General features: G+C 41.2%; 1 protein-coding gene across 4 annotated transcripts in view; it reads right to left on the bottom strand.

Moving 5' to 3' along the window:
- LOC130608566 (glypican-5-like) overlaps positions 1-26,769 on the bottom strand; it is a 386,458-nt gene that overhangs the window by 127,398 nt on the left and 232,291 nt on the right. For all 4 annotated transcript variants that reach the window (XM_057426555.1, XM_057426556.1, XM_057426553.1 and 1 more), the window contains one exon: positions 18,483-18,603. In XM_057426555.1, the coding sequence (XP_057282538.1) occupies positions 18,483-18,603 (121 nt within the window). The remainder of the gene's footprint in view (positions 1-18,482; positions 18,604-26,769) is intronic.

Below are 26,769 nucleotides of genomic sequence, written 5' to 3'. Positions count from 1 at the left end.
CCCACAGAACACAGTGCTGGAGGAAAATGTTATTTCTGAGCCGTGACTTTTCTCCTCTTTGTGGGGCAGGGATGGAGATTTCAGGCCCTTTACACATACAGGATCTTTCTATTCCCACACAGAAAGTGGATCTGGCAGTTAATGCTCTGCACAAAGGGATTCTTGATTAATAAAACAATAGCTACTAAAAAAAAGGAAGGAACCTCCCTTTTTAACAAAGCCATGTATTTCTCTGAAGCACTTCCTTTTCCTAGGACAAACAATGAATACATTCTGTGAAACAGGTTTAATTATAAGGTTTCAATAGCAATGCCTCCAGAAAAGACTACTCCTGTTCCACTGGCAAATGTCAAACGATCCCTGAAAATGTGAAGGAAGCTGAAGAACTTGGAAGGACTGAGTGTACGCATACACTAAAACACGCACACAGATAACGTTCCCCTTGCTCGATCGTGTTCCCTGCTGTTGGATGACTGCCAGACACAGGGGTATTGGGAAGAAACTTGTTTTCACAAGATCTCTAAGAGGGGCTGTAGGTTCAGACACAAGGGAGAGTTCCTCTGTGCATTTCCAACATGTTCAGCAAACGGAACTCCTGCAACTTTGGCAGTTCATTCATCAAAACTGAGAGGGTTTTTTCCTACTTGAAAAGGTTTTTTGTTTCTTTATTTTCTTTTTCTTTATAACTAACCTTTTGCCTCCTTTTGTGGGGCAAAAGGTTTATTTTCTTTATTTTCTTCTTTATTTTCTTCTTCTTTATAGCTAACCTTTTGCCTCCTTTTGTGGGGCAGTTTTCTATCCCTGTTTCATCTCCTCAGACTCTTTACCTTTGCCATTAATCTGCAACAGGCAAACTTGACAAATGTCAGCAACACCCAAAGTGTAATTACAGCAGGCTTGGATTTTACTTCTTTCTTTTTATCAAATATGTGGCTCTAGCTTTCAGCATGACTGAAAACAGCTCTTTTCTAAAGAAACGTAATTCTAAAATGAAAGCAGCTTAAAACTATCAGCATTTGGGTTAGAGCTCTATGTCCTGAGCCTCTACCTTAGTACTCAGAGGCACGATCAGAAAAATTGGTACAAGAGAATCAGAGTGCGACTTCTGTGGATTCTGAATTTCTCAATATATTGTATTATGAAGCAACATACCATGTACATGTAGCTCCCAGTGGAACTGTGATTACAATGGACACCTTGATATCTCATACTAGTTATTTAGGAAGGAGGCACTTTTTGAGCTGTTTTCTGGAACCAGAGTTATGCCCTGATCATATTCCTAAATTAGCCCTGAGTGCACTTTTCTTTGCTGCCTCACTGACTTCACAAATATCTGGCTACCGCCACAGACTCCTATATTAAGAAGACCTCAGAAAGCAAGCACCTACTTATTCCAAAGTTTCCCCTGAGCCCATCACAGCTTCTCTGCCAGGATGTGGATATGCCCCACCACCAAACTCCAATCAGAGCTTCCTTGCCCAACTGCCTCTGCTGACTTGTAGTCAACCTGCAAGGAGGACTGGAGGGTTAGTGAACCAAAATGAGAGAGTTGTGTCTTTGGACACCTTCAGCAATAGCATTCCTCAGCACAGTCTTTCTCTGGCTCTCTACAGAGAAAAACTCTTCCACAAAAACCCAACGGAAAGGACTGGTGTCTTTATTAAGCCATTAAATCAGCGTTTAAGATGATGGCTATCCAAGCAACAGACATATCAACTCATAAAAACCAATCATGTTTCAACTGGCAAAACACTTGGGAATATTTGGTCACACTCTGAAAGTTGCCTCAGACGCTTTCACCTACTCCCCATCCAAAACTGTTGCAACTCTGGGCAGCACAGATCTGCCCCAAGAGTTAGGGAGATGTAGTAACTGGTTTATTGAGCAGAAGCTTACAGCTGTAGTATCACCAGGTGTAACTCAGTGGGGTTTGTTGGGTTTTTCCCCCCCATCTGAACACCTCAGCTTTGCTTTATTGTAAGTTGGGAACTGCAGTTATGAGAGATTTGCTTTATGAAGCACATTTCCAGTGTGTAGAGTAATAACTTGGCATTGATAATTATGCACACACTGTTGGTCTATGTGAGACAGTAGCTATATTTTGAGTTTTCTAACAAAGCTGGCTTTGACATCAAGTGTTAAATAGGTTCTGTGGCATCTGAAACACTAATAATTCAGATTCATTCAGTCCAAAATCCATACCACGTGACTAACAGCTGACAAGTGAGTGACATCAGCTCTCTCTTACACAACATAATCATTTATGGTTTAGTGATGTGTTATGTAAAATGAACAATGCACAGTAAAGCACAGAACTTCAGGTGACATCCAGATAAGAGTTCCTCCTAAGCTATTAATTCCTGTTTTCTGGAAGCTAAGGGAATTTGCAGTTCTCAGCACAGAAGGCCTTTCTGAAATGGCACTAACTGTCAGCAAGTAGTCATTAACGACACACGTGTGGTCTTAAGATCATGTATTAGGCTGCTGCATTCTATGGGAGAAACTCCAGTTCTGCTGTGAAAAAGAGATACTTTTTTTTTTTTCTGTCAATGAATTGAAGCTCTGAACACTTCTTACTCATTACTGTGTTGGTTATTGCAAAAACAATAACCAACACATAAACCTTCTATGGTCTGGGCTGCAGATCTATTTACAGTACCCTAGAGGAGAAAGCAGCAATGGTTGGAAAGGGTAAACACAGGCATATAGAGTTTAATTGCTTATAATTTTGACAATATGGAATGTAACTGTTCTCACTGTCTAGCCTGGGAAATAGAGAAGTTTATCTACATTTTTATTCACCAAACTGCTGAATATAACAGGGAAAGCAAAATTGAACACAGGCACAAATGGAATGATATGTTCCGTAAGCAGCAGAATTTAGTCTGATTACCTTTGTCTTTGAGTTTTGTGCCTAGATTACTTTATGTGCAATGAGGCATGAGACCTGACTGAAGCTTTTCTTTCAGCTGGCCACTCAGAGTCCTCTTCCTCATTCTTTAATGGAGATTCATTGGGATATCAAACCACAGCCCACCCTGCAGCCTTGCTGCCAGTAAGACACTGAACTGGATCTCACTCTCCAAACACCTATTCTTCTTAAAGTTCTTTGTTACTTTTGAGACTCGAACAGTGGTTGAGATGACTGACAGGTTCAAAAGTTCCTGGGAGGATCACCCGAGCTGTTTACCAACCTGTTCACTCACTGATGGATGAACAGGCAGTTTCTGATCCACCCTGCACATGAATGCCAGTCCCATGAGCAGATGATGCTTCAGCAACTGCTTACAAAATCTGAAAAAGGAAATTCCCTGATGCTCTGCTTCAGTTCAGGCATCCCCTAGAAAGATTCCTCTGGTCTATACCCTAGATACTAGAAGAAATGCTCAAGGTTCTGATCCATGAATATGCTGAGGGAGCAGCATTTTGAACAGTGAACTTTCCCTGTTATTCCTGCTGCAACTATTTCCCCTCTTTCCAGCTTTTTCAATTGTTAATAAAAGAACACAAATGATTTGCAACTATACATGTAAAGGATTCTCTGCTTTCTAACAGCAACAGCAATTCCATGTTTTTGCAATAATGAGAGGAAAAAGAAACCAAACCAACCACCCAACCCTTTAGCTTGAAAGTCATTCATTTGCCTAAAGGTAGAACCCTACAATACGTGGAGAGAAGGGAGGGAACCTTTATCTTCAAACAAAATAATGACCTGCAAGATGCCCCTGCTTAAAGATACCACATAAAATTAGCCCCACAATTCTCATTTTTTAGAGGAACTAGCTCAAGGGATGCTGCATAAAACACAATTTAAATGGTACAATCCTACTGCACAATGAAATCAAGCAAGACAGGCCAACTGAGAATAGAAAGGAACTCATGTTCTATGCTTTTTTAATTAAAAGAATCCAGAGTAATAAGTGTGTCTAAAAACTCCCAAGCAGCCTGAAAGAGCTAGAGATCAAGGACAGAAACTCCTCCTCAGATCTGCACCCTTGTAATGGTCAGCCTTTGCAAGGCTAAAGTTTAAGTCCCCAAAATGTTTAGAAACTTGGCATCCCAGACCCACAACAACATAAACTCCTACTTCTAGACTAAAAATAACCACCACCTTGTATTAAAATGCCATAAGACCTGTTCTGCTGGGTCTTCACACTGGGGTGTGCAGAGCATTTGTGGTATGGGCATAAATCCTAACAGTATTCGCGAAGAAAAAAAACACAGCTTCTTTTTCAGAGGAGATGGGGGAAGCTGCTCCCTGACAATCTTTGTGCACAGGGCAGCTCTAAGCCAAGAACTTTGCCTGCCACAACCATGTACAATACACTCTATCCTACAGATTTAGGTTCGTATCACCTTGGCAAACTAAGTTAGGGAAGTCATGTTTGAATCCAAAAACCTGAATGGACAGTTCCATTCACTGCCTTAGTCAAGAGCTAGAATATCTTCAGCAGGAGCCAGACAACAAATGAACCTGAGCAACCCCATCAGCTGCAGCTAAGACTTCTGTCTCAGATCAGAATCATGCTCCAAAACTCCAAAGCTCAGTGAGCTTCCAAACTTTCAAGGGAGGATGCTGTATGCCTAGAACTTGAAATAAATTTTACTACAAACTACAAGTGAAGATGAGCACAGGGCAGGGTAGAAGGGACAGATACCCTCTAAAGAGCAAGTACCAAACACAGAAGTGCAGCGGTCCTGAAGGATTCAGGATTCTGCTGTCCAGAGTGAATGCTCTGCATGAGAACTAAGCACAGTAGAGGACTGGAAGAGGTATTTTGTGGATATCTATCAACTACAAGAAAAAAATCACATCAATATGAGTCACAGGTCACTGACAAAGTTTTCCATGGCACAGGAGCATCTGAGTGATCAATCTGCTTTTACTTCTGCTATCTTCAACTTGTTATAATATGTTATAATATGCATACTCAAGCATACACACACAGATATATATGCCAACACAGTAGATTAGAGCTGACAGCTTTCTGAAAGCTACCTGAAGTCCAGATAAGATGGAAGCCTTCTCAAGCTGTTGTAGATATTTCATCTGATTCCTGTCACATCTAAAACTTCGTATAAAGCCACATTAAGGTAGAGTATTCTAAAATGGATCACTGAACTGCCAACCAAAAACTGCGGACTTGCAGGTGCTAAAGAATATGGTGGGGTGAGAGAGGGACTGGGAGGAAGAAGCCAATATTCTTCCTCTGTATCATGTATGCAGGGCCGACGTTGCTAGTTTCTGTTAAGTCCTGGGCTGCAAAGGGAAAATATGGCATGTTTGAATTCTCAGGATTTTGTATTCTTTAAGAAATCAATGCCATCTTCCCCTCCAGAAGCCACACTAACACTGCCTTCTCCCACCTCTCCTACAGGGCTTATGAAATGGTGGAAGAAATTGGAGTGATTTAACTGCAGCAATATAACTGTCATCTACTTATAGCTGTGATTGACAAGGGTTTAACCTGAATCCAAGGCAGAAACTGGGGACTAAGTGTGAATTTGCTAAATATCCCATTTGCTGCTCTTCCCTCTGACAGACCCTGAGGTTTCAGCTTGCCTGAACTTGTACTGTTGACCACTGTGAATGGTGGATACAAGAACAGAGGGACGCTGAGACTGACCTGAATTCAGGAGTTTGCAGTGAAGCACCACACTCAAAACTGCATCCTCCACAAACTGCACTTTCATCCTACTTGAATCTTCAGTGGAGAAGCATGTCCACACACTCACCCACACCCACACCAGCATATGGCCCCATTCACACACGTGGGGTTTATGCTCTACCCTTCTCCTGTCACCCAGATACCACTGGCAAAATCGAATGCTTCATTTATAGCAGGGACTGGGAAAAAGAAAGGTACAGAAGAAAAAATTAGAGTAGGACAGAGCTAAAAAAGAGGCTGAATATTTGGATGCCTTCTCTCATTCTGTACAGCCTGTCCAAGATCATTTTTACCTCTACAGCTAGATCACCCTGGGGACAACCATGTGCTGGAATATACCAGCAGTAGGTTGAGAGAGGGAATTTTCCCCCACTACTGTGCTCTGGTGACACCCCCCCCCGCCTTGTGTCCAGTTCTGGGACAACACCACAAAAGGAACATGGAGCTGTTGGAGCAAGTCCAGAGAAGGCCATGGGAATGCTACGAGGGCTGGAGCAGCTCTGCTCTGGAGCCAGGCTGAGAGAGCTGCACTGGTTCAGCCTGGAGAAGAGAAGGCTCCTGAAGGGGAGACCTTAGAGCTCCCAGTGATTAAAAGGGCTACAGAAAATCTGTAGGGGGTCTTTTGACAAGGGGGAATGGCTTTAACCTGACAAAGGGGACACTGAGATGAGACGTTAGGAAGAAGTTCTTCCCTGTGAGGGTGCTGAGGCACTGGCACAGGGTGCCCAGAGAAGTTGTGGCTGCCCCATCCCTGGCAGTGTTCAAGGCCAAGTTGGATGGGGCTTGGAGCAACCTGCTCTAGTGGAAGGTGTCCCTATCCATTGCAGAGGGTTGGACCCAGATGAGCTTTAAGGTCCCTTCTAATCCAAACCATTCTATGGTTCTCTGATATGATTCTATGACATTCTCTGGGACTCAGACAATAATGTTAATGGAGACAAGACCAGATTTGCTCTTTTTAGACCACTTCCCAATCCCTCATTGAAAAAAGTGGCTAAAAACGTCCCTAGGATTTGAACAATCTCCTTGGGCATTTTCCGCAGACCAGAATTTCCTTGGATTTGAGTTTCCAGCAAAATGATCTTGCTTTTTTTCTGTGTACCAGACAGAGGAAACTAATGCATTTTGACCATATGATATCTGAAATTGCTACAAGCCTAACAGCAGGCTGCACAGCAATTGCACACAGTTTAACTCCTGCTCACTAGTTTAACTCCAGCTTGATGGTTCATACTGAACTATTTTAGCTAAACCCAGATTAGAGTCATTAAAGTTTTGTCCTGCCTCAACCGATAAAATAAGGCACCCATACACAAAAAAACTGTGCTGGCTTAACAGAAACAGTGCAACACCTGTTACAGCTAAAGCTCTGAGTACAGGCAGTTCCTAAGAACACAATGCCCTGCATCCTTTGCCCCTGTTTATGCACCTAGTGCATCGCCCTCAAGCATTTCTTCCAAGATTTTCTTCTCAGGAACCAAACTGCCATATGTGCTAACGTGTTAAGTGTAGTCCAAAACCTTCTGAGATGGGAGGAATCAGAAAGAAGAGAAACCTCCTGCCCAGATAAAAACGGGTATGGAAATGCAGCTCAACGTGGTCACTTTGCAGTGCCGCTAGAGGAGCAGGTTGACGGACAGACAGACAGGACAGCCTTGGCTTCCTCCATGAATAAAGCCAAAAAGATGTCATAGCATTTATGGGAATGTTGCTCAGAGCTATTTTCTGCCTCCTTATTAATCATGTGCTATCTAATCGTGTACTTTAGCATGCAAAATAAGACAGTTTCTCACTGTCTCTACCAATCACAGGTTTTACCTCACACCTTTAGATTTTCTTCTAGAGTTTTACATGCATAATTTCTTCTCTGTACTGTTTAGTTTTTTTTCTTATATTTTTACTTTAGAAATTGTGAAGTGCTTTTCCTTTGCTGATGAATTGAGATGCTTTAATACCAACTAATCTTATTTCCTGAATATGCACCCATAACACACTGGCTTTTACCATTCCACTTTGGAGCCAACAGAAACTTCTTCTGATTTCAAAAAGGAATTATTCCCATTTTCAAAATAAACCCCATACATTTAGTTTTGTTTGGCTGTCTCAGAATTAAGTAGCAATTTATTATATTTTGTTTGGATTATTAGTTAATATATCATATTACTGACATAAAAAATATTTCACTTGTCTGGTAACCAGTGTGTAATTTTTTTGTCTGCAAGTACTTGGAAGTGATTAGAAAAGCTAGATGGAGAAAAAAAAGTATTTTAACCAATAACTGAAATAATCTTTATAATAAGAAAGTATAATATTGTTTCATATGGTTCATAAACACTCTAAATGAAGTCCAAAATTGAACTTTATACTCAAAGTGATTCATTTTACACACCTCAGTTAAAACTTCTGTACCGTGCTACATGGCTCAAAATTACCCTTGAGACCAGAACTTCATGCAACAAAGCTCTTTAATATTAAACTTTTATTCAAGTGATTGGCATATATGGTCAGCTTCCCAAGGGGCTCTAAATGCCTGCAGCTCACCATGGCCCCTGGCCCTCTCCCTTCTCTTTATGACTTCAGCCAGCCCCAATTATTCAGCCCTAAGAAAAATCTCAAGCTTTCCATTTACCTTTCTGAAATCCATTTAATATTATTAGATTCTCTTATTTCAAATGCCTCATCAAATATGATTCAGCATCATTTTACTGCAGTGAAGCACAAATCATATTTCATTATATTATCCAATAATTACATTGTTTGTCTGCCAGTTCACTCCCATGAACATGTCATGTTGAAAAACTCCTGCGAAAGGCTTCTCTTATAGGTACTGAAAGGAGCAAACAAGATGTAGAGCCCTGAAATGATGTTGAGCACTTTTTGATTCTTTTTGCAAGGCTGATGCAGATCCAGACATATGGCAGCATTCAAAACACTACATGCTTCACGGCAGTGGGTTATGTCCCAGGTATTTGCTTCTGGCTGTTAAAAGCTATGTTCAAATTTGATTATCACTTGAATCCATTCGAATGAGTTATTAGACATACCTTTGTAACTGTGGAAAAGTCCTTGTCACATAGAAAAAGTCTTTTCCATATCAGTAGTATTAATAAATTAGAGCTAGAAAGCTACTTTTCAATTGCTGGAAACAACAGAATGCATACATCAGTTTGGTTCACAGTTACACACATTAAAAGCACATAGGGGTCTACATAAATTCATCTCTAGATGTGACTGAACTGTGTAAGACTGAGGATACATTGAGTCTGCTTCAAAACAATTCAATCCTGTTACCCCTGTTGCTCTGGGGGGCTATGTGATGTGGTGTGCACAGTGCTACAAGCCTGAACCACATAAACACCCCCACTGAGGCATCAAAAAAGCACATAGCCCTTTACTTGCACCTTTGTGCAACGACTGAGTGACCTGTGTGTTTAAATGCCATGCTGAATGAAGGCTTCTGGTAAGGAGAAAACTGGGGGGATAAATGACAGTGGACTGGCATAGGTTAATGCTAGCCTTCCCAGAAGACTCTCCCTCGATTCCCTTTCCCATCAATGGAGAAGGGTGGTCTGGAGTAAAAGCCTTGAATGCAAGACTTTGACTTAGACTGTCAAGGAGATTTACTCTCCTACAGTTATGGAAAGGGTTTAAGCTCAGAAGGCTTACACCAGGCCCAGTAACTCTCTCATTTCTGAGCATGGCCTTCACCCAAACATGCGTGTAATTATAATTACACACAGTGTGAATAGCCAGGAGAAATATTTCTCTTTAAAGTTAGGACACACATAAAATGTTGATTCTGGGTTTGAGCATGGTTATACATGCTGGGACTTGCGGGCTTTACTAGATGAATATTAGTTACCCTTTGTCAGTACTCACCAATGTTTCTATATTAAAAACTTTCTGTGAGCTCTCGGTTGCTTTAAGAGGCAGAGAACCCATTTTCGGTCTTGCAACAAGGCAGGGGGTTGAAACTAGATGAACTTTAAGGTCCCTTCCAACCCAAACCATTCTGTGAGTCTATGAGGTACCTTCTGCAGTTGTCTGTGAGCAGCTCATGTTTGCTAAGTACTAGCAACTCTCAAATCTTTTGGGTGGGGTGAAGCACTTGCGTGAGATTCATGTGGTAACACTCTCTGTGGAATGATTTTCCTCCAGAGTGAACATTGGTGCCTTTGCATAGCTCAAAATCGCTTGAGAAAACAGTGATGAAAGTACATGATTTCTGCATTTGAAGTGGCACTGTCTTATTCACTGCCTCTCATTTTTCACTTCGCTATTAGTGTTAAGGCAATACCAAGGCTACTTATTTCTGAATCGCTGGTCGCCTGGGTGACTGTTCTGCATAATGACAAGTTCATCCATGACATCGGGGACTCGGAATACTGAGCCCCAAATAGATCCACTCCCACATAACTGCACTGAGGCACAGGCTCATTTCAGATGCACGAAAAAGGCAAGTGAAATAAATGTATTATCTCATTTAAAATGCATACAGTCCCAGGAAGCAGGATAGATTGTAGGTGCCACTAAACAGTGCATAGTAAATAAATCACATTTGCAATGCAAGACACCTCAGCTAGCTGAAGCCCGAGGCGTTTAGGGTTACAGAAACTGAGGGGCCTGGGTGCTTTCAGGACTACATTAATGGCATTTTCAGCCATAAAAATCACAATTAAAGGTAGAAAAAGTTGTCATCTGTGCTCAGGAGCAAGCTACATTTGCACAGAAGCTGTGGCACACGGACTTTTACACACACCTCATTGCTATTCAAAAGAACAGTAATGAGCAAATGGTTCCCAACTGCAATACCCGACGCTTTTCTCTGCATCATCTGCACAGTAGTAAATATTCTTCCAGCCAGTAAGTGTATGCAAATTCTGTGCTCCCTAAATGAGCAGGCTGCTGCTTAACCAGTATTCTCCACTAATTTATGTCAGCCTCACCGGTGGCAATCCAGGCAGCCTGGGCTCGCAACAGGAACCTGCTTTCTGCAAGATACAGAGACACACTGTTTACTTTGCTTGTCACTTCCTCTGGATGTTTTCCTATAGGAAGCAGGAACTTCCAGATATCCCCTTATCAAGTTATTATATAACTGCTCCTGCTTTATACACTGGAACATATTTCAGTGTATAAAGGTATGAAGTGTCTATTCTGTGTCCAAGTGCTATTGTCTGTGAATTCAGGCTGGACCTTAACATCATTACAAACAGAAAGAAGCAAGTCATTTAAGATTAGTGCACTTATTTTCATAGATACAAGCAAACAAACAAACACAAATCAGAGCAGCACCAGAGAAGAAATGCAATCTCTTTCACTGGAACTATGCAACTTGGTGTTATAGGGTCCTGGATAACCTAATCTAAAGCCCTGCTTTCTACAGAAAGTTGAGCTTAATTATGCCCAGATTGTCCCTTCCATCCTCAAATTATTTATTATTCTCTAGTAACTTTTATACTCTGGTAAATGCTGGTAGAAGATGATGGAAGAATCAGAATTAAAATGTATGCCTCTAAAAATAGTCTTACTGCTAATGCATTTTGAAAAAAAAAAACACTTTTAATACCTTACTTATGACAGCTGTTAATATAAGCTCACTTTGGGGCTCTCTGCATTTGTCATTTAAGCACCATGTAAGCCAGGGCATACAATCTTCACTTTGACCTAGACTGGTAAAGAAGGCTGAAGAAGGTTATGCAACTCAACTGTGTCTGAGTTGGCATTTAAGACACAGAGGCACAGTATTTCCTCATTATTTCTAACAGCATTTCACCTCCTAGGTGTGGGAAGCCATTGGGTATTGTAAAATATCACTTCTCAAGGTATAAACCTGGAAAGGTACAGTGGGGCTACTTGTTTTCCGGCGCTGCACATCCTGAGCAATCTGTGCTCCTGTTTAGGACAGCATGTGTAAATGAAGTGACAGAACAAGAGGGTCGCAGGACATGGCTATTTGAAGGTGAATTTGAACCTTCCTTAAAGATTAAGTCCCTGTGAGGTTCTCTGACAGTCCATCTTCTTAGGCTTTGGTGTGAAGTTTGGTTTTGTGCATTTAACCTGTTATTGATAAAACTTTGTCTGATTTTTACCAACCCTAGCAATCCAGATAGAACAATGTTTATGTGAAACTATGCCACAGTCTTCTATGACCAAAGAAATTCCTTTCCACTTCCTGCTATGTTTTCCTCTTAAGCCTGCATGCTGGCCTCATACATGCAGAGGGCTGAATTGAGTTAGGCACAAACTGCAGACTGTCTGGAGTACAATGAAATCAGCTGATAGCCACAGCTGAAGAGCTTCCACAGTGCCTCTGAATCATACACCTAACTTAATTATTTCAAAATCAACTTACACCAGGCTGATTTTCAGAAAAAAAAAATAAATCTCAATATGGGTAAGAAAGGCCAGTAAAGAAGTATGAGAGCTAAAGACTAGCTCATGATCATCATGAACTGGACAGTGAAAACTGGAGTGCAATAGGGTTTGTAAAATTCCCACTAAACTTTTTCAAATTAGCTGAACTTAAGTTCTTTGTAAATCTTCAAGTCTTGACATAAAAGCAAGAAGATGAAATTTCAGAAACAGTTACGATTAAAGTAATTCGTCCTACTAGGCAGTTCTCCTGCAGTCAGTGCTAGCAAGCAGGTAAAACTCAGCCTTATGTGTCTGATGCGAAGTTTATTGTAGAAATTCTGATGACAGAGATGAATGTACAGTGCCAAGCTTTTCTGATGGAGAAAGGAGGACATCAGCCACACAAAATTAATGCATTTCCCTGGAGAAGCGGGAATAGCTATACTTGAAAGGTGGAAGAAGGGAGAGGTGTCAGGATGGAAGAAGTCTCCCATGCCCAATTAGGGGCAGAGAGCAGGAAGATGCCTTTTGTACTGTGCTAGGACAGCCCAGCCAGCGACCATGCCCAGCACCCACAACACCACGATGCCCCATGTTTTGGGGAACACACTGAAAGCAAGGTCAAGGTCATCTGTGGCCATTCAAAAACTGCATCATGTGTTTGATGAAAGAGTGATAGCAGCAAAGATCATACACCAAAGAAGTGTAAGACAGGGTGAGAAGCAGAACAGGTCTACTGTAAGACTGAATTTCTTCAAATTGACAACTAATGCTAATTCACAATAGAAGTTCTGCCTGAAACAAAACACTGTTTCCTTTAGTCTTTCCTATTACAGTAATTACTTGTGAACATTTCCCAGTAGCCCAAAGGCTACTCCTGACACGGCCTCTCTCCAGTATTCTGGCTTGCTTTTCAAATTCCAAAGAGCGAGGGAACAAATACTGATAGAAGAGGAAGGTAATCAAGTTTTCCTCTGATGCTTGCTTGTGGCCCTATTTTCGCTAGACTAGACAGTAACAGTGACTAGGGAAGTTTGCCTAACCCCACCTCCAACCCATCATTAGCTCTTCTTTGTTTTGTTCTCCAAGAAGTCTGTGGCTGATCACATGAATACAAATGGAACCAAACTGACCCCAAGGTTTTAGGCTCTCTACACACAACAGATACAGAAGGAGACCTATTAAAAGGCTGCTTGCCTGGGCAGACAAGTTATGGACCATCTCACATTAAGCTGCCACGGAGGAACTGGCTAAGCAACCTAAATACGTGGGCTGCAAGTGTTATCAATGACTTGGCCCCTATGTTCTGGGTTGTGCAGGAAGCATTTGAGAGTGGCATCAGGCAGCCATATCAGGAATCGAGTAAGAGAAATCTCTCAAGAGGAACACCTGATCTGGGATTTCTCTGGTCCGGGTCTGATTCATCAACTTGTGTTACAAATGCAACCCAAACTATTGCTGGAAACAACCTGTTTGCTTTAAGGGGGAAGTGCCAGTATACTGCAGTAGCATTAATCCACTTGTCACCAGCAGTACGGATCTGTTTGAGCTTTAGAGAATACATGTGGGCTTTAGGTCATCTTTAGTTTTATTGTTTCACGCTGCTTTTTCTACCTGTCTCCTCCCTTTAGTAGTGCAACAGGAAGAGAGGAAAATGACCCTGTTTTCTTGCTTTTGGCCAATGATCAATGAATTGTTTGAAGACCTTTCCCTTACCCTGAAGAAAACGATCAGTCCATAAATCTCTGCTTCTCTTTCCTAGTACGCTAAAATTACCATCTCCAAAAATAAGCAAGTTATTGTACCTCAGGAACGACATTAAAAGTAAATACCATAATCACACGTCTAATAATAATAACTTAAAACAATGTATATGACTTACAATTATTAGAAAGATTAGAGAAAGATGATGGGCTAATAGAATAAAGTAAGTATTTCACTTATAATTTCAGTGTGACAGCCTTAATTAATTCAATGATAACTGCTGACTTTCTATCTTTAAAAAAAAATTCATTAACATCAAAACCAACAGGCTACCATAGCAGCCAGACTGCTACCCTCTGCCAGTACTCACAGAGGGGCATTTCTGGTCAAGAACAAGTAATAAGTGTTATACCACAAACAGAACAGTTAACAGACTGGTTTGGGTTGGAAGGGACCTTAAAGCTCATCTAGTTTCAAACCCCCTGCCATAGGCAGGGACACCTTCCACCAGAGCAGGTTGCTCCAAACGCTATCCAACCTGGCCACTTCTAAAAGATATGGAGCACCTGAAACCCTGAAGAAATGTCCAAGGTTTCCAAGCACTTTGGATGGAATAAAAGAGGACCTGCTTTGGAAATCCAGACACATGGCAGTTCTGGGAAAGCTCTGTTCAGTAGGAGACACAAGTCTGCAGGTTCTGGGAGGTATGGCGGGGGCAAGCAATAATACTTCTAGACCTGTTGGGGCTGTTTAAAACCCAAGTACTAGAAGTAATACAGCAACAGTCTTTCTAAGATGACTTTCAACCTTTCCATGTTTTCACTGGATAAAATAAGAACTGAGTATTTTGAGACTCAGTCTGACTAATCTACAACTTTGGATGAAAATCAAACCTTGTCTCCACTTAAACCTCATATAAAACCCCTATAATTGTATAGAAGCCTAAAAATATATATACACTTTTAAACTAAGCAGTAGCTAAATTATTCAATGTATTAGTTTCTATTGTCTAACCCAATTAAATTCACATTTGAGATTATATTATGGCTAGCTCATTTTATTGATAAGAAACATCTCAGTGTCCTGCCTTGAACTCTGCTATGAGGGCATCCTTTGTACACAGATCTAAAAGGAATTAAAGTTATTTCTTAGTTCAGCTGGCTCTTCCATGAGACTCTGGGGGAGTGGGGGGAGGAATAAAAAAAATATGTGGGTCCAGATTAAGCAAGATCTGTTTTGACATTACTCTCATTTTAAGTGCTGGGATACTGCACTATACCTTGAAGCACAGTCATGCCCTAAGCATTCATCTCTGACTGACAACAGCAAAACACACTGATTCTAAGTATCTGCCAAGATTAGAGTTAGGCTGACAAAAGACAAATACGTTAAACCTGTATAATACTTCCTATACTATAATCCTTTGAGATTGCTCATGCGACCCTGCTAGTAAAGCTAGAGCCAAAGCTTTTTCACTCTTCCCTGACATTTTCTTTGCTTTTCAATGAAATTGATCCTTCAGGATTTTTAACTTTGGCCTCAGAATTGCTTGTGTTTGAACTGTGAAAACATCATGCTGAAGAAAAACATTACAACATATTTAAGAGTCATTATGTGGCAAGAAGTAGTACTCAAAAAAGGTGCAATGGAGGGGTTTATGTTTATCAGCTGCAGATCACATCTGCTCTATTGACAAAAAACAGGGAGGAAATTATGTTATTCCTAACTGATAGTTTTTCAAAATCAACTTTGGACTTTGCTTGAGCTGGTTTTGCATTCCTAAAAGTAAACTGTAACTCAGTAATTCTATTTATATGTGAATCAGCAGCTTCAATAAACCCTTCAAACTCCTTATCTGCTAGGAATGCAAATAACAGTAATTGTTGAGTAATATTCTCTAAATTTCACTTTACTTTTGGCTTTGTGAAGTGGTTATGAAATTACCTGCTGTTTGCATAATCTTTTAAAAGAACCCAACAACTATGTGGTAAGGATTTAAGTCCCAGATGAAAAAAATGAGGAACTGTTATAACCTCCAACAAGCTGGCATCTCAGCCTAAGGGACAGGCAGAAATGCAAGATGCCTTGCATGAAGATTACTTGCAACATGCTGGAGTTGAGATGCACCAACTAGAACAATAATCCATTGACATGAGTTCTGTTCATGGGGTTTAGAAACAATTTAGTGTCTAATCTCTTTACATTTGTGGATAAGTTATAACGAGGAGCTAACAAAGACATGGCTGCTGTACACCAAAGATTGTCAGTTTTGATTTAAATGAATGGTTTCCTACTCCTGCATGGCCAGTGACAAGCCACTCTTGCTCACAGCCAAGTGCTGCATTGCTACCCCAGTCACACATCTTCCTTTTATGCAAGAATATGCTTTCTTCTGGGTAGTTTAGCAATATTCTGGAGCCTAGACACATCAAATCACCTATGATTCACATTCTGTGCATTGCTTTGTTCTCTGCTCTCCAGTCTTCCTACCTCTCTAGGATTGCTTCTGTATATGCAGTATGCAACTACTGCTTACAATGGCACTGCAAATGTCAAACACTGCAAGATAAAAAGATAACACCTTATTTTATCACTGCTTAAATTCCACCTTATGTATTGCCTCCAAGGGAGGGAAAAAAAAAAAAAAGAGGAATTTAATGAAAAAAAATTGATTTGCCCATAAAATGAGTAATGGGATTTTGTATAACTCTTCCTCTAAACAGTCTACACACGCTATTGATGACAGTTTAAACTCCTGGTTTAATCAGCTTTTCAGTGTCATTTTTTATTTGTATATTAGTATCACAAGTAAAATGAAAACTCAAGAAGCAGGAAGCAGCTACACGTTTGATGCTGTATATGAAAGCCTTAGATATTTAGAAACTTCTTTGATGCTTTGATCTCTCAAGAAATCTTACTAAAATTATGATCAAAGGAATCTGTATTATCCCAAGTACTTAAGAACAAACCATCTTAGGGCAATAATCAGTATTCTGTTTAATCCTTCACCCTTGGAATCCATTATTGCTAAGCACCTCAATCTGATGGGAGTTACGTTTACCTAAAACATAATTAGAAGTAACAGAAAGCAACAGTTCCAACTTACAGAAAGAGCTAGGAATTGGATTTCATTCTTCTGGCTAAAAAGTGGCGTTTAAAGCTGTTTTTTAAATGTATATGACTGAAGAATATTGGTATGCAGCTCACTCTGAGACTTCAGACTTTAGTTTTTCTACAGCAGACAAAGAAACAGAATTTCCAATACACAGCTACTTTTAATTTAATCCATTTTTATTTCCTATCGTCAGTGTTTACAGAAGACTATTACACAGATGGATGTATCTAATATTTATAAAGTAAATTAACACTCTACTTTATAACATGCAAAGGCAGATAAATAATGAATTATCCTTTTTATCAATCTGACCACATAATGTCTATTTCACTGTAATATTAAGTACCGTATCAGACTAGTTGTTACAATTCCCCATGGCAAGTTAAATCAAACAGTGTGATACAAAGAATCCTAAGCTGCAGCCTACACAACAGTAGAAGCACTTTCAAGCTAAGAAAGATTTAATCAAAACTCTAATTACTGGTTAGCTTATGGATTTACTACTGGTGGTTGATGGGAGGTAGATGAGGGTTGTACTTTTGCAGGGGGAAAGAGATGAAACCATCAATTCCAGCCACAGCCACAGCGTTAGTAACCTCCCACATCCTGACTAAGCAAGTCCTCCTCCTGTTTTACCTGTGCAGATGATTTTAATTCCTGCACACAAAGGTGGACTTGAATCTTACAGCAGTTTTCTACTATTTCCATCCCTATGCTCCACCACTCTTTAACGGTGAAAGATTGTGAGCAGACTAATGTGCAAACACATGTGATTCCAAACAGCGTTGTAAGCATTCTTCCAAGCTGACAAGCAAACATGCCTACCTTAAATAAGAATCAATCCCTGTTGATTCTGTTTGCTCCAGCTCACTTGGACAGGCACTACTTAGAGCTCACAAAGAGGTGTGCTGAAGCAGTCATATCAGAGAATCATGCATTCAGCTTTGAAAAAAACAGATGCACCAGGACTGGAAGTGCATCTGAGGGAATCCAAATAGATGACAGAGGCAGACACAGGTTAATCATGCCGCTGACAGACTCTTAGGTAGGTTCTCTCACCTTTGGGGCTGATGGGCTTGAGAAGAAGGCCTGTCAAGTAAATGTTTTCAAAGGCTCAGATTTATTTCATCCTGGAGCACCTTCTGTCCTGACTTCAGCATTCCCTACAGTTCAGTTATCATACCTTTATAGACCCATTTTCTCTTTTGATCTGCTTATATCTACACCACTTCAAAACAGGAAGCTGCACAAACAAGGAGATACTCCTCCAACACAAGAATATCACAGAAATCCTCAAGGCTCTCACACAACAAGCCTCCAGTCACAAGCTTTATGTGAACTGTAGGGCTTGAGAGTTCCTCCATGTTACTGGGACCCTGGCCTGTAGGACAGTTAATCAACACCTATGGATCAACAGCTATGGAACAACAACCAGGAACTAGAGTAATTTCCAGAGAAATAATTTTGTCTCATTTGAGTTCATAAACCAGTTGGCACAACAATCTTCAGTTGCCTTTAGTACCAGGCCTGTGACCTTGGGATATATAACATGAGCAGCAGTATCCCCTAGCAAGTTTAGCTTCAGCTCTGCTATCAAACCCAGTGATAAAATGCTTTTCTCTCTAAAAATTACTTACTTGATTGAAGTGCTGAAGTTTGTCAATCAAATTACTGATGAGTGGGTCCAGTCCTCTGACTTTTAGTTCTGGATTATTAATTTGTGCCTTCAGTCCATTGGAAACAACTCTGCTGGTGTAACTGAAAAGGAGAAAAAACCCAAAACATCAGTGACCGGAACTGTACCCATAAGAATCAAAATCATATTAAAGGGCACTTAAATATTCTTAAACAGGAATAGAAATTTATAACAAATAATTCTATTTTTAAATACGCCAAACCAGGATAAAGCCAAATCACTTTCTTGCAGCATTATTCATCACTTCAAACTATTCAAGTTGTGTACGAACAACCTCATAAACCACATAGATTCTTTTCAGTCATATTTTAATAACGGAACCTTTATAACTGACATTCTGAAGTTCTCCCATGCAGTAGTCAAAGCTAATAGCTTCCAAAAAACCCATTCGTTTATCACTACAGAAACCCAGGGAATTTAAGACAAAAACTAAACATCATGAGATTGCAGTAAAATCCACCAGCTCCTCATCATGCGTTATCTGCATTCTGAACTTACTAGCCAGCGTCCAGGTACAGGAATTCTCTTCAATCACCCCTTGCTTTATCTGAGGAACAGCAGCTGTTCTCACAGGGCAATGACCTCTTACCAGCAGTCTTCTCTCACTGTTGACAGCAGAGTTTCTGCCAGTCTTTTCTGGAATACACCACACTGTATTTAATGTCAATCCATCCACAAGGCTGCAAATCCCAGAGATACAGAGCTTTTTTTTTGTGAGCCATGCTTTTGAGGGTTGTATGTAACTGCCCTCATTACTTTGGCACTCATTTGTCACAAAGTGATCACAGTTGTTTACAGCTTCCTGTTTTGAACTGGTGTAGATATAAGCAGATCAAAAGAGAAAACTGGTCTTCCCTACTAGAGTCTGGTTTTAACCCTTTCTCTCTCTGAACCTATTTTAAAGACCTCTTTACGAGCCCTGCTAGCTCATGGGCTAGGATCCTTTTCCCTCTTTGGGACACGCATACCCCATCTGCTGCGCACAGGCCTTTTACCATGCAAACCCAGCCATAGCCAAAACCCCAAGATTCTGGCGCTGACACCAGTCCTGGGGCGAGAAATTATAATTTGCAAGATTTTTCTGATACTTCCATTGTCTTTGTGACTGACAGGAGGGATGAGAACACTGCTCGGGCTCCCAAACACTGAACCAGTCACCCCAAGACCTGAAGTCCTTCCTGAGTCCTTTCAGGCTTCTTGTTGATGAAACTGCTTCACTGCCCATGTGGAAGACTAACAAAGGATAGCAATCACTGGGCTGTACCAGATGAGTGAGTTTTCTGGTGATGTCCCTTACCCTGCTGCCAGGGAGGCACCCTGTGAGCCGAGCCGGTTTGACACATGGTGCCCTCTGTTCTTCTCAGGACACAGCCATCAATCACAACCGCTCGCTTTTGTTCCCAGTAGAGTTGGTCATGACATGAGGCATTCTCTGGCTCTTCCATGACGGCTCTTCTAACCTGGATGATCCCTTATCTACTTCATCATCCTCCTCGGTTTCCTGATCCTCAAGTATCAGGCCCTCAAAGCTGTTGTAGAGGGCTACTTGTGAAGATGACATAAGCTGGGGGGTAATATGTTGCATGCTCTGAGTAGTTGCCAACCTCGCCATGTCTAGGCCCCTCCATCTGCCTGGTGGCAAGAAGACAGGGGATCCGGAATTTCATTTGTTTTGAGTGGCTGGGTTGCTTCTCTCAGGGATGGTAAAGGGTGGCTCCACCACTCAATCTCCTCCTCAGATTCCCTTATGCTCCTTCGCCACCACACCTCACCCCACAGCTCGGCCACCACGCAGAGCAAATCACCTGCCTACTGACATCTTAGGCTCTGGCACTCACTGCATACGGCTGGACGGATACATGGCATTGACGGCCCTGTCTGTGCCGCCAGCTCGGTTCTGTCCATCAGCGCGGCCCCTGTTCTCCCCGCTCTGCTCCGAGAGCTGCCATTGCCTCTATCACCACAGTCTGAGCTCGCCTCGCGCTGCCTCAGGCGCCACGCGCTGCTCCCGCTCTCCCCACTCGCGTGCCCGGGCGGGCCCGGCACCGCCCCCTGCCGGTCACCGAGCACGTCAGATCGCGTCACGGCGCTGAGCAAGGCCCGGGTCCTGCGTGGCGGCGCTCAGGTTCCTCTTCGTGCTGCGGGGAGCGGGGCAGCACACTGCTCCGGGACAGTGACTGCACCACTGCCCTGGGCAGCCTGGGGAAGGAACTGCGCATAGTATCCAGTCTAAACCTCCCCTGGCGCAGCTTGAGGCCGTTTCCTCTTGCCCTGCCCCTTGTTCCTTGGGAGACATGCCTGGGAGGATCTCATTAAGCCACCATCTTCTCCCTGCCAGTACCAGCTGGGTAAGCTTTAAGGTCCCTTCCAACACAGTCACTGATTCTACAGTCTTTGTAAGTCCAGTAGTGATTGACTGTGCTCCTTTGGACTGAAACGTCAGGAGAATCACGCTGATACTTCTTTCACTTCGATTATACTGACACATCTCGGTATCCCAGACATTCTGCTATCAGTGAATTCAGTAAACCAATTCTTGCTGACCCCAAGGACAACACTTTGAAGGAGAAAAATACACCCAAATGCTATCGTAGAAAGATAATAGGATGTGGAGGGGAAGAGGGGAGATCTAGTTCTCCAAATACATTTGTCCTATCTTCATTTAGGACAAACAACAAATTTTGTGCAAGGGGCTGGCAAAGCATCCTGCGGTATAGTGCTGTAAAAGGTGTGGCTTGAGAAGTGAACTGAGCAAGGTCCACTTTTTGGTAAACCCAGGAAATTTCCCTTCTCAGAAGAAATAAAACAATCAAACAAATAAATGTTTAGAAAAAAGAATTGAGAAAATTCATGGTTTTCACTAACAGCCAGTAGTATTTAGAGGACAAACATTAAGGAAAAACCTTTTTCAGTGAGTTTGTACTTTTTGGTTTAGTGACCATCTTAATGGTAATGTTGTGATTGTGACTCATACAATTCTAAACTACTCTGGAAGTATAAACTTTCACCATGCAATGGCCTGTGCAAAATGACGGTGAGGTTCTGATCTTACAAGCAGACTCAGCTGGACCGGTGTCCTCAGGAAGAACCTGAGGACATATACAATAAACCATTATTTTGAAGTCAAGGCTGGTATAGCTTATATCAATCCACATCAATTCATTTGGACAATACAGGAACATTGCTGCATCTTACCTGCCTGTAGCTTTCCCTTTATTCACAAATCATTGTTCACCATGTGAAAACGCATGGGTACCCACTGCAAATGCACATTGACACCTGACACAACTTTGTGGGACCATCTAGGTGCAATGCAGGGGCAATTTAATTTAATGGGTCAGCTCATGGCCTCCAGAAGTCTGTTCAGTGATTCTCTGTGTGCATTGCTGTGTCTGGTCAGAAACTCATCCACAGCAGCAAAAAGCAAGAGGTTTCCTTTTCATTGCTCTTGACTGCTTTCCATTCAACCCCTGGTTAGAGCTATCAGAATGTCTCTAGAGGTTTGTGTTATCATCCAGGCTAAGGAACACAAAATTCCTTCCCCTCTGTGTTGGTTGGGGTTATTTTTGGCAAATGCTATTGTTTTTTTTTTTTTCCCCTGCAAACCAGAAGCCTCCATTAAATGCCTCTAAGTGGTATTATAAACCCACAGCACTGCATGGAGTTTGCATAAACATGAGCAATTCAGGGACAGCAGCAGCATTAATGTCGGAATTCTCAAAGAGACCCAAAAAGGGGAAAGTCAACTCATACATATTGCTGTTGCTACAAACATACTCTCTTTTACATGCATCTCTATCAGGAAAATAGGACCACTTGCAATGAATGAGTTCACAGTTCAAGACAAAGGGCATATTCATAGCCTAAGATTTCCAACTTTGTTTAAGGACTCACCCTTTAAAGCTCTAGAGATATGCATAAATAATGCACAGATGTTTCTATTGTCCACATTGCTTGTAATTAGATTCATAATGTGGATTACCCACATTTTAGATACCAGAGTAAGTATGCATGAGCTGGGTGAATCCTGCATCCTTTCCTTATCTCCTTGGTCTAACGTAGCTTCAGTATGACAGTCACTAACAGTCTGATAATATGAGGCTCCAGCACATAAGAATCAGTTCAGCTGAGGTCTAGAATGTGACCCGCACAACTGGAAATGCCCAAAAAATCAACGACAGACCTTTGGCAGTGGTGAAATAGATGTGATCTGGCAAACTAACAGTGTAAAAAGCTAATGCAAAGAAAACCACAAGACTCACCTCCAGAGCACAACAAAACCAACCCTTGGGTTTCCCCATAGTAACATAGTAATCCATCAGCTTGCTTGTCCTGTGTGTTCTTACTGAGAGATCACATCTATAACAAATCCAAGCCCAGAAGGACTCAGATGAACTGAAAAATGGTGAGTTCAGAGAAGGTGGGCTACATCTCTCAAGGAGAAGGAGACAGGGCAGAGAACTGAAGGAGAATTGCACAGTGAGAAGGGAGAAATTCCTCCAGTCCATCACGGCCAAGAAATAAAGACTGTACTAGAAAAAGACATTGTGTCCATCTGACTCAAACTACCACCTTGTAAACTGTGAATCCTTCTACTAGCTATGTACACTAAAGTACTTTGAAATAAACACTATGCATTTCCTGAAAGGTAATCTGATTACATCACTTCTTTGCATTATCTACAACATTTTTTTTGTTGACATCAGATCCTGAATTACTGGAAATGTACATTAAGAAAGATCAGAAATTGCCTTGCTTTATTTAATAACCCGCAATTTTACTGAAATATTGTAGTACAGAATTGTTAATTCTGCTTACAGCTCTAGTAATTTATTCCTACTAAACCCAGAAACACCAGCAGAAATGGCGAGGGAAAATACTATCACTGGAGCAATCCTAAAGGTAACTGTTGCATTGGAGCCCAAGGAACAGCACATGCAGACAGAACTTTCATCCAGACCTTGAACCTCATACCGATGTTATTACACTGATTTTGGGGGGACATAGATATGGCACTTAAAAAAACCCAAAGAAAACCAAATGGTAAAAAACAAGTCCCAAGCCTCAGCTTTACAGTATTTTAGAAGAACAGTATAAATTATTTTAAATCTTAGCTAATAGAGCTCATCACAGATTTGAAAGAGGCTAGGAGTGAAATGCTGTTGACACGTGGGTTGCATCTCAAGTGAAGGCACACGTTCTTATTTTTTATATAAATAGGGATAAACACTTGTTTTAAAATAAAGCCAGACACTATTCCGGAATGTGTTCTTTTTAACTCCTAATATAAAAGGGATCATGGTACAGGATTCCCTCAAAGACAAATACACTTTTTTAGACAGTTCAGTACTTTGAAAAACAACATATAAACCAGAAGTAGTTTCAAATTCCAGACAAACAAGTGCATTAGGGTTAGATCTAACTAGCATTGATATTTAGCCTTAAAAGCCCAAAAACCAGGGTGGTGTTCTCACACAACTTTCTTCCCTCCTCCCTGTAGGAGACTGTCACCAGTGAGGATATGAATGACAGGTAAAGCTCTTGTAGGCAGCTTTTCCAGGTATTATTGATCAAGCTCCAGCTGGGAGACTATTTCCATTATTCCATATTCCTCCGAGTGCTATTACCCTGAGTTGTGCCACTAGCAGCCACTAAGCACCGCAGTGCTTTGAACCAGTGACTAATGGCCTGTTCTTTTTCTGAAGGAAGCTGGCTCCAGCATGGAAATTCACCAGAGGGATTACAGAGAATGACACCACACCACACTACATATGCTTTGGAATATGCATTGAGCATTTCGGTTATCTATATTGGATATTCAGGATGCCAGGAACCAAAACTTCATCTGAATGCAAGTCCCTTAATTTTAGTTCTCTTTCCTCTGCTTGAGTATTTGCCCAACAGAGCTGCATAAGAGGCAGCTATTTAATTGTGGGAGAAATGTTACCTCTGACATCACAAGGAGATCTGAAAATCTGAGCCTCATATTCAGTTCATGAATCAGATGTTTATGAACTGCCATAAACATCTCTATGGCACAGAATTTGATGAAATAATTGGTCATACAACCTTGCAATATATATATATAAAAAAAATAAGAATAAAATGCAGTGGATACAACTCAAAAAATCTATTTACTGAGATGTTTCTAATTTGAGAAGCACATTTTAAAAAATATAATTACAGCCCAAACACCATCAAGGCAACAGTTTTGAAGCAGAATTTTGTTTTGTAATCTGCCATATATTCATCACTTTTGTCGGTGCTGCTTGAATAATTCCACTAGGATCAACAGAGGCTAAAACAGCAACCCCTTTCTGAGACACACTGGCAAGCACAAACTGTGTGACTGAGACTTTACTGGTTCTAAAAGTCAAATTTAACCATTTATTACTTTGGCGTTACAAAAAGGTGTCTGTCCTGTTTTCTGTACAAAAGTATAAACCCTTCTGTAAGAAAACCCTTTTCCCCCTAAACAAAAGAACACATTAAAGAGCATTAAACATTAACATTAAATGTTAGGTTTAGACCACCTAAACTAAATGTATTTCCTCATCCTTCTAAAAATCAACAGTTGTCCAGCAGCCTGCTAAAGCCAGAGAAGTTGAAAGAAAGCAAGCCACTAATTTTATAGCCAGGCAAATCATAAAACTACTGGGACAAAGCTAGACTTTACAACGATCGTTTCACATCCAGCTCTGTTTTATTCACCTTTGTGCATAACTTATTAAACAAGAAACAATCCTAGAGATACATGCTGCCTGTAAAAGCACCCAGAATTCTATCTACTTCTGTGCAAATAATAACTACAGTGGGTTAAAATTATATCTTTTTATGCCTCTGAGTTTGAAAGTCAGTTGTTGACCAGAGGCTCTCATTTGCTAAAAAACGCTGAAGTGGCGTGTTTATTTCAGCAATATACTCAATACACTGTCAGAGCAGACACCACCCACCACCACTAAATGACTCAGAGGTTAAAGGGTTAGAGGGGTAGAAGGAAGGAAAGAGCTTTGAATGTGTCATTTAGGAAGAAGCAATGGGAACCTATTTAACTGGCCATGAGATCCACTGAACAATTAATTCAGTTCCATTAGGCATGGTCTGTTTTTTCTTGTATTTATTCATAATTTCATCCTTGAGCTGGAATGGGCTGCCTGAAATCCAGTTACATGAATCCACTTCCGATCTACACCAGCCCATTGTGTCTCCAAATTAGTAATTTTTGGACGTTTCCCTTTTAGTTCTTAGACGCAGCCCTTGGCTGCTGTGGCTCTGCAAGGAATGATTTTCTCCTAAGTCAAGGAACACAGAAGTACGCACTGACAGAGGTGCAGTGACAAAAAACCTGTACAGTTGCAGAATGTGAAATGATTTGTCAAGATGCCCAGGGAAGCTGTGGCTACCCCATCCCTGGCAGTGTTCAAGGCCAGGTTGGACAGGGCTTGGAGCAACCTGGTCTAGTGGAAGGTGTCCCTGCCCGTGGCAGGAGGTTGCAACTGGATGAGCTTTAAGATCCCTTCCAGCACAAACTGTTCTATGGTTCTGTGATTAACAGCTTTGATCTCATTAATGCTTCTGCCCACTTCTTTGCAAAATGGAAGAAACAAGTAGAATATAGGCAATCATATATCCCTTGCCTAATCATCATAGCTGCTCGTCAGTCAGTAAGGAATGTCAAGGATGCAAGTGTTGATGCTTAAATATTGTTCTCCAGGAGGAATAACCAGGCAGTGCAGGATTCTCCTTTGACTCAGATGTCCCGAAGTGGCTCTACGTGATGATCTTAGTCATTAAAACCAACCAACAGACAATTAAAACCATGATGATCTTAGTCATTAAAACCAACCAACAGACAAATTGTGCTTTCTTTCCAAGTGGCTTCCACAATAGCACTACTCACAGCAATGTGTTCTATCATACTTTTTGTCATTCCTCTAACTGCTTAGCAAACCTGGATTGCATTCATTGAGCGTCTTGCTGAGAGCTCTCAAAGAAAGGAATGATCAATCCATGGCCTGTACTACAGCTATGATCTAAATGCTGCTTCACTAAGCTGCCACAATGAAGAGTATAAAGAAATACATCTCAATAAATTTACTGTCAGATTATCAGTAGCCGTGAAGGAAAACAAACTGCCAAAGTCTGCAGATTTTGGGTTTGTGGTGTAATTCAGTTTCTTTTCAAATACCCAACTTGAATATTCCATGTGTAAGTGCATTGTAGAATTA

The sequence above is a fragment of the Pezoporus wallicus genome, unplaced genomic scaffold, assembly GCF_028554395.1.
Source record: "Pezoporus wallicus isolate ANWC-B61680 ecotype Strahan unplaced genomic scaffold, APGP_CSIRO_Pwel_v1 contig_7680, whole genome shotgun sequence".
Classification (NCBI taxonomy): domain Eukaryota; kingdom Metazoa; phylum Chordata; class Aves; order Psittaciformes; family Psittacidae; genus Pezoporus; species Pezoporus wallicus.
Note: the sequence above shows the minus strand (reverse complement) of the source record. Positions and strands in the feature narration are given on the sequence as shown.